This window comes from Triplophysa dalaica, chromosome 10 (assembly GCF_015846415.1).
Source record: "Triplophysa dalaica isolate WHDGS20190420 chromosome 10, ASM1584641v1, whole genome shotgun sequence".
NCBI lineage: Eukaryota > Metazoa > Chordata > Actinopteri > Cypriniformes > Nemacheilidae > Triplophysa > Triplophysa dalaica.
Window position 1 is genome coordinate 19718195 of NC_079551.1, and position 9212 is coordinate 19727406.

At 35.6% G+C, this 9212-nt stretch overlaps 1 protein-coding gene across 6 annotated transcripts in view; it reads left to right on the forward strand.

The window, feature by feature from the left end:
• The window catches only part of grip2b (glutamate receptor interacting protein 2b), a 95844-nt gene extending 89408 nt beyond the window's left edge, over positions 1-6436 (forward strand). For 5 of the 6 annotated variants that reach the window (XM_056759071.1, XM_056759072.1, XM_056759073.1 and 2 more), the window contains 2 exons: positions 1192-1338; positions 1594-6436. In XM_056759071.1, the coding sequence (XP_056615049.1) occupies positions 1192-1338; positions 1594-1791 (345 nt within the window). In that variant the 3' untranslated portion in view covers positions 1792-6436. Of the gene's footprint in view, positions 1-1191; positions 1458-1593 lie in introns of all 6 variants that reach the window. The other variant, XR_008907727.1, reaches the window with a different exon arrangement.
• Positions 6437-9212: the final 2776 nt, after the last annotated feature.

The following is a 9212-nucleotide window of genomic DNA, read 5'->3' on the forward strand; positions in this document are numbered from 1 at the left end:
GAGACTTCTAAAGCAGCCCCCCCGGCCAGGCAGATAGTGCAAAACAATATGCAAACGGTGGTGAGGAACCCAAAACTCGCATCGAGAAAAAAAACCTCAGGGGAACCCAGGCCCAACCAGGGGATTCCAGTTCCCCTCTGGCAAAAGCTGCTGCCTCTGCACAAGCTCAACAGTGCTTGCACAACAAGGCTTGATAAAAATATAAAAATTAAGGATTTAAGATTATCATTAACAATCTAATAGCATTTGAAATGTTGTAGGAAAAACAAAGTTGTCGCGTCCTTTATCCAGCTCTATCCTCTTAGCTCTTGTCAGGTCACCGCTTCCCATTCCCATTCCCTATATCAACACAAGCCACGCCCACTATTTTTCTCTGTCGATATTCTGTTGTACTCGGAAATGCGTCAGAATACGTAAGTCAAAATGATCGCAACTTTAGGTTCACAGGGACTTTAAATTGAGTAAAATCAAACCGATGACACTATAATGTGTTAAAAATTAAAATGTAGAATATTCTTTAAAAAAAAATTTTACCATTAGGTACTCAAAATTGAGTTTATTACAAGCAAATGACATCATTTATTGAATTAAAAATATTAATTTTATTAGAAAAAATGTAACTAGAATAAAGAGTAATTATTTTACAGCAATGCAGAACCAAGCATACTTATTATTCTCTTTATTTTTTACTGCTTTAGATCTACACATCATTGATTGATAAATTAATCATCATATAAATTCCAACTGGTGCGAGAACATCATTCTCAATAAAGACCCCGAGGGGAAGGCAGGGAGACATGTTTTCTGTCTACATGTTATTGTTCCTGATGCTCACATCAAGATGTGTTTTGTTCCTGGAATTAATACATACGCATGTATTACACAAAGACAAATCCGTTCTGACAGAGATCTGTCCAGTCAGCGTATCTGTGGTCTTCTTCCTTGAAAACTGACATATCCCAGGACTTGCTTTGAAGAATAAGTAAATGATTTTTTGAAAGAACAGTTTACCCGAAAACATTTAGTCATTTCATGTCATTTTTTTTATAACTCTTCTGTCTCTTTTAGATTGAATGATTGACTACAGTACTCTTTGTCAATGACTACATAAACCAAAAAGAAATCAGCATCATCTAAATCATAAGAAACAAGCTTCTGGTTAAATGGCTCAAATGATTTTCTGCTGATCAGGTGACGGTGATGAAAGACCCGGAGATCGACGACTTCGGGTTCAGCGTGTCAGACGGTTTCTTGGAAAAGGGTGTTTACGTGAACATGATCAGACCCGAGGGACCGGCGGACCGCGCTGGACTCAGACCCTACGACAGGATCTTACAGGTGCCCTCTTCTCAGATCGCCACTCGAACCTTCTACCCCCCACGCCTCTGATACCCCTCACTCAGCTACACGATCTGCCCCGCTCGGTTAAATATAAACTTACTCAAAGAGAGAGAGAGGTATGACAGCGTCATTAAGCCTTTGACACGGCGACTTAAAAAGAATTCAACTGTATCTGTCCCGTCTTGGAAAATGCATCTGTTGAGTGAGAAAATAATTGAATATCTGATATTACCGTTACATTTTTCCCACCAGGTGAACCACGTCCGGACAAGAGATTTCGACTGCTGCTTGGCCGTGCCACTCATCACAGAAGCCGGAGACAAACTCGAGCTGGTGATCAGCCGAAACCCTTTAGCACAGCCGGGTGTCGTCCAGCCCCATGACTGCCACCCCAATTTCAATCCTGTAGGCCATTCACGCGAGCACCAGACCAGCACGCTGGACCTGTGACAGCCATAAAACAAATCAATGATTTAATTTCTATTCTAATGAACATCAATATCCAGAATTCAAAAGATTATGTAAAGGAATTGTCAGCAAAAAAAAGAGCCACCGTTTTGACGCACAGTGCTGGAGAGGATCTGAGCCAGTTTTTTTTAACAGACAAAGAAAAGCTAAATAAAATAGAGGACTTGGACTAATACAATGCATACTGTACAAGAACTTCGCCTCATCTTTTTAGAAGACAAAACTGTATCGTCTAAATGTTTACAAGGAAAAGGTTGTTAGAGTAGCAGGGTTGCCAAAACTGCGCTGTGACTCAAAATATGTCACTCCCATACCTAAAATACATATTTTGCAGTTACTGTCATGTATTAAATATAAGTAATAAGCACTTTAATTAAAAAAAATCATGACTCACTTTATCTTACCGTGAAAGTAAAAGTAGCCCAATACCGTGGGATACCGTGGACCTGGCAACCCTGGAACCCTGTTTGATTTTGCTTTATTTGTAATTTGTATAATGCATATTGTGCTCATATGTTTACAAAAAAAGAAAAAGACTCTCTTCTTTTTCAGTGGATCCTCATCACAATTATTTTAATTTTTTTGGAAATCTATATTTCTGTTTTGTGTTTTTAAAATGAAGCGTTTTTACCAAATGAGAACTCACATAACAGACCCTGAATTCAAAGTAAGCTTTCATTGCGTCCCCCACACACACTCCACTACTATAAACAGAAATATTACCACTTTTGTTTGTATCACATACACACATACACCCTTCTCTCTCCACAAACAAACAAATGCTAATTTCTCAGTCACACATAAACACTTCAGGCCACGAGGGCCACTACAACAATGCACAAGTTGACCTCCCACTGCTCTAAAAAGAACCTTTGATATCACCAACAATAACTTCACAGCGTCTTGTGTCAACACCATGTGATGCGACACAATTCCTCTTCCTTATTTTATATAAGCGCATAAGGCTGTCCCATGACTCCTTTAAGAACATTAGAGGTCATTTGTTGTGAGGACTATTAGATATATTAGAGAAAATCTGACAAAATTAACAGCAAAAGCGTTTTATTTTAAACACAGAAATGGTCATTCCTACATTTTAAACCACTGTTATGATTTTATAGCATGAGCTTCCCATTAGTACCCATTAGAAATATGATTTCTTTACATTTTTGAGACCCTAAAGGTAACACATTTTAAACCCCTTTACAGTATTATGAGAACAACAATTAATCCTAAAAATATATATTTTAACACAAATTGTGGTGTTTACTATATTCGCCAAACTTCATTCAACTCTGTTACCAAATTTATTTTCTTCAGTTAATAGAAACCATATGTTTAGAGATATCTTCAAGCAGGCGTTTTGTCCTAACTAGCTACCCTTACTGAGAGACATAATTTAATTTAATAACTTAACTTAATTTAGACAAAATTTGCAATCGGTGAAACTCTGTTATACATCCTGGCATATTTTGTTTGTATAATTATTATTATTTGTATTATCATTAATAGTAATAGTTTTTTAATATATATATATATATATATATATATATTACATTTATGCCCATTTAATTTTAATGTTCTTTCGAAGATAACCAATTCCTACAGTCAGAATTTTTTCAAATAATTCATGTCACAAAGAAAAGAAAATCACATAACAAACCTCATAAAAATTGAAACGAAACTAAAACAGCACAAGCATCTTGGGCCGGTTTTACCAGCCGATCTTAAGTGCATTTCGCAAAGATATAATTTTAAGGGATGTTATTTATTGTGAAATATAATAGAATAGGGTGAAATAATGGAGATATAAGTAATGGAGGAGCATAAACATAGATAATAAGCTGAAGTTAAAGTTGTTTTTCTCCTGGACGAATTAAAACTCTATTCTTATTAAAAGAAACTAACTAAAATATCTTATTTCATACTGTATACTCTAAAAAAAAGAATTCATTTTTAATGGTTTCAGTTTCCATACTCTCGGTCCAATTTAACACATTAAAAACCATTATGCCCTGCCGATAACTTGCATAAAAGTTTTGTTTTAGCAGCATTGATTTTTTTGAATTAATCAATGAATCATAACCGCAGTTGCATGAAACAAATGGGAATGGAGCGCTGCTTCATTGACTGAATATCTTCTGACAGTCTTCTTTTTTCACTTATTTCATTAGCATGTTCTTAATTTTTTGTTTGTTTCTTAAGCGTTTTCTCTTGTTTTTACTGTAATTTTTAATTTCTTTGATCTAATTATTGTTCCTCTTTAACATTTTTAATCAATGGAGGCCGTAAGAATGACACTCTAATGCGCATCGTCTAAGCTGAGTGTTGCTGCACCTGCTCATAGTTTTAAATGGTGCAACAGGTGTACATATTTATCACAAGTCTGGACAGAGTTAAGCCCGACGTAAGATTTACGTCCAACTTTTTCACATCCAGCTGGTGCAACCGGCCCTTGTGTTTTGTTCTTGGTTGACAGTATCATAAGCATTTTCTCATGACACTATCATTTAAAGCATAACTTCCCCTAGCAATTGTGAGAAACAAGAAGTTGTGGTGCTTACATTGTTGACACTTTAAATTCTCGCATCACTGTTAAAAAACTGCACTTTTGCAGGAATATTTGCTGTTTTATTGTAAAGAAATTTTCACATATTTTGAAAATGCGTAAAAAGTGTTAAATGACGGAAATAGAACAGCAAATTTTCAAGTTGGGTGTAAAATAATAAGAAAATATATAATTGTGCAACAGTAAACTCTAGGTCCGACATATGTCCTGTTGCATTTATGGAAAGCTTACTCTCGTCAAGTACCGTCGTACCCCAACATTCTTCCATCGCATACTTATCTTTAAACAACTTACCACAATGGAGCGTTCACACCAGTCCTCACAAATGTCCACACCTCAAGAACACAACGTGTACTTTCACAATAGCCGAGCTGTCATCGGTCACCGATGGCCAAATATTACAAATGTTTCCGTTACGGCCTATTTTGGACACAACCTCCCTTTAAAAGCCATCACATCGTTTACTCGTGTTTGGCACCTGCGGTAACTCTAGCCGTCTGCCAAATGACTAATAAAGTTTAATTGTTACAAAGGTCACGTCTCCGCAGACAAAAGGCCGATGCCTATTAACCTCCACTAAACATTTACCTACATTAGTCTTTGGCAAAATCTTGACACAATTAATGAGGAAAACTGAGGACGTTTAGATTTTTGGGATATTCAGTTTGAGTATGAGAATCAGTCCATGTCCAAAGACCACTTAATCTGTAGTTGTTAAAGTAAACTTGTGTGTCTTTAATTTCTTTATTGTGGTCTTGATACGCGTGAGATCGGATGTGTTTGAACTTTTTTAATAAACGGACATTCAAGCAAAGCTGTGACTGGTTAGGGGTTCGACTTTTTTAATACTTTGTTCAGTTAACAGTATGTAAATTTCCTACTTTTTTGCAGCAGTTGGACGATCGTATTAAAATCCCTAGTTGTAATAGATCATCCACACAGTACTTGGTACAGATAATGAGAATTTTCTTTATATTCGCTATCAAACGATCCACAAGTAGCTCCGCTGATGAGCTCTCTTTTTGCCTTTTTAGACATTCCAAACTTAAGAAACTTTAACTTGGTTCACCGAATAACCACAAGTGATCGGCAATAGATTTTATTTGTCTTACTTCATGAAACGTGGTCATCCATACAAATGCTACAATAACCCATTGATAAGTTGATTTTTTTTCCCTCACTCTGCTGTCTTTACTTTTGGAAAGCACAAGTAAAATCTATTTGCAGTAAAGCCGAAAGCACTCATTGTTCTAGATGATGCTGTTGAATTCTGATTAGAACAATCAGAGCCTCTGTTCAGGCCCATGGCATTAGGAGTCTACCCAAGGCTCACTACTAGGCCCATACAAGTTTTCTTTTAACCACCCCCTAACACCACTACCTTTCTCTTTTTGTTATATAACTCTACCAAAGCTGTCCATGGAAAAAAATAAGGTTGATACTTATTTGAGTCCGCATTGTACGCACGTTTTGTCTAAACGTTTCCGCACTGCAGGCCGAACGCCACTGAAGTCTTGTTTTGGTTCCCCTATACTTTGTTTCTACTCTAAAAGAGCAGCAATTGTCATGTTTTCCTTTTGTTTCAGAGTGATTTAACCATAATATTGTTCAGTGTTGGTGTTTTAAAATGTCACACACACTATTCCAGGAAGAAAAGACGACAGAGTTTCTTTTACATGTGCAATATTGGGGCCACATACAGGATTCAAAGGATTTTACATAGAAGCTATATAAAGCTCCAAACGTGTTCATCCCTATGCATTTTGAATTCCTGATTAATGTATGCATTGATACTAACGTGTATTTTTGAATGTGTAATATGGAAGCTCAATTCTCTGTACAGTATTTTTGTATGAACTCTAAACTTGCTGTTTCCGCAGCATATTTGAAGCACAATGATGAAGACAGGACTTTTGAAAATGAACTGAGTAAGTCTATTCTGTTGAAACCCATTCCTTATCAACAGGGGAATGTGCTGATGATACAATTTTTCTAAAAACGTCGGAATAAAAGAGGTTAAAACGTGAGCCATTGACTGTGTGATCCCTGTTTTCCTATGTAATGTAAAATGAATTTCCTAGAAGCAAAGTTGGGAACCTGAGAAAACAGTAACTTAATTTATTACAGTAATAAAAAAAATTATTCCGTTTAGCTTTCAAAGAATGAAAACACAAGCAGACGAATTTGTTTCTTGTGTCGTAGTCACATTTAATGTCCCAATTTAGGCAATATCTGTTTAAAGAATTTAATATAAATTGAAGTTCACACATTTGACCTTCATTAAACATTAAAATAACAAATTTCTGTGTAAATTGTTTGAAATCCATAAATTAAGTTAATCAAAAATATGTTTAAATTAACATCTTTAATAATTTACGGTTATATATCCAAAAAATCTTTACAGTGTTGAATTAGACATCCAACATTTGACATTATCATGGCTTTAGCAGGTTGCTAAACAAGGACTGCAATTTTAAACCCAGGTAGGTGTAACCCAGTTACATGTAAATGAAACACAATCTGTTTGATCGACACCGTGTTCTTACAAAGCATCTAACCTCATATTGCTCATGGATGCATCTCTTGTCAGAAAATAAAACATTGTGACTAAAAACAATTCATATCCCAACATAGAAACCAAATTTCCACTTGTCATATAATGGGGACGTCACGTTGTACATTGCAGTCTTCTTGTATCATGTCCAAGTACGACAGAGGTAACTTACATTAATACACTGGGTCTTGTTTGGTTGAACAACAGGCTCTCTGTTTTGCGTGGGTTCACAGTTACTCTGGATGATTTAATGGTAACAGTATTTTGCAGGCGTGTTGCCAAGCACTCTTCACTTTAGGTTTATGCTGAATCTATAAATGCTGGTTATTTTCCACACAGCGTTGAGTCCAAAAGAACCAAACCCAACTGTTGTGTTGCATTTGTTTTTAGAGTAGGTTGTCTATGGTGCTTCAACACATGCATGACACAAAAAGCACAGACTTGTTTTTTAAACCTTTGAGCTCTGAGGTGACACCCAAACCTTAATAATCGATGACCTTTGACCCATAATTCCATTCTTCTTTCTTTATATATTATTTATATAAAATGTTCAGAACATAAATGATTGTTTTGGATCAATTTACATCTTAATATACGTTGTTTGGAAAAACAAATGACAGTATATTTGGTCCCTCAAGAGTTTATAATGCATCATATATCTAGTACTCAATCCTTCAGTTCGTATCTGATACAGGACCCAGCTGAAACCACTAAAGCTGTTGCTATGGTTACCTCTTCAGTCCAGCATGACTGAATCTGTGAGCGTCTGTTCAACAAGAAGTACACACATAGACATTCTAAATTCTGCATTTTTTTTTGCTGTTGAAGTGATTTTATGTAATGTATTACAAACGTTTAGTATTATTTTAAACACAATGCCATAATAATTTGTAACTATTTTAAAAGGTGTGTTCTTCATATAAATTCCACGTTCTTTTTTTGCGGAATTTATTGTTAGTTCTGGATGTAAAATTAATCTAAAACAGATAAAACATCATCTAAACATCATTGTGTCTGACTGTGGTGGAGGTTGTGGTGAATGTTTGCTTCAAGCATCCTGTAGCATTTTACCAAATTTAGTTTAAGCGCCATCGTTGTGTCAGATTTTTTTATTGCATTTTATCAGGATTGCCACAGGATCCTACTGTAATCCTGTAAAGCAGATAAAACAGAGAAATTTTAAGCGGGATGAAGATAATCATGAGATGAATTCAAATGATTTTATCCGAACAATCCTAAAGGTGTTTGTTGTGTCTCGAGATAATTTGTGATGTTATGTACAGAACAAACTGACCTGTGTGTTTCGTTCCTCAATGTTCACATTCCTTTTCATTTATGTGTTGCATTTATTTTAGATTTTTTTGTAGGTCACGGGGAGCTGCGAATAATGCAGTATTTACTGTGGTGAAGGATGCTTAGATCAGGGAAAAACAACACTTCAACTGTTTACACTCCAAATGCGAGACTGCCAAGCTAAACATTATGTCCCTCTAAATTTGCCATAGGGGTATTCAGACTGAAGTCCAGCACTCCCTGAAGACTAAAGTTGAATGATAACAGTGGTAAGACTAGATTTTTTTGTGCTTTTCTGTGCAAAACTCACCACTTAGGAGCAAGGATGTACTGTGTGGTGTCCAAGGCGTTTTCATGCAGTTGCTAAGGGGCTTTGAGTTGTTGCTAGGGTTTTGACTAAGGTATTTTTAGATATCAGTCACCATTATTGACTGTAGCACAAACGCTGAGTTGTGAATAAGTTTTTCAAGTTTTGTTAATAGTTTCATTTTTTAGAGCAAGAATTTTAACTTGTGGAAAAAATGTCTGGTCTTTGTAATTAATTATGGCCAAAATCTGCAAACAATTAACCATACTGGAAAAAAGAAAAGCAAAAAAAATCTGACAATGGGCTTTTCTTAATTCTTTTATTTTATTTCATACACCAAGACTAAATTTCGTGTCACTTTCCTTATGAAGTTAATGCCCAGCACACACAGCATATGCAAGACATATTTTTATTGTTAGTTCATCTGTAATACGTCTCTGAGACATCTGCCGTCAGATGTCATATTCACATCTAGAAGATGTCTGCAAATTGTTTATGATTTAGAAAGTATGTAAAACTGCGCTTTCTTTGATGTTTATCGTGTTTTTACAGCTGATGTTTTCTAGATCTCCAGTACATGTGCTATCGGAGTTTTTTTTTAAGATACTTGTACTATAAAACAAGACAAACATACTTGTAAGACATTTTTGCAGTACAACTACACTTTATTTTATAATCCT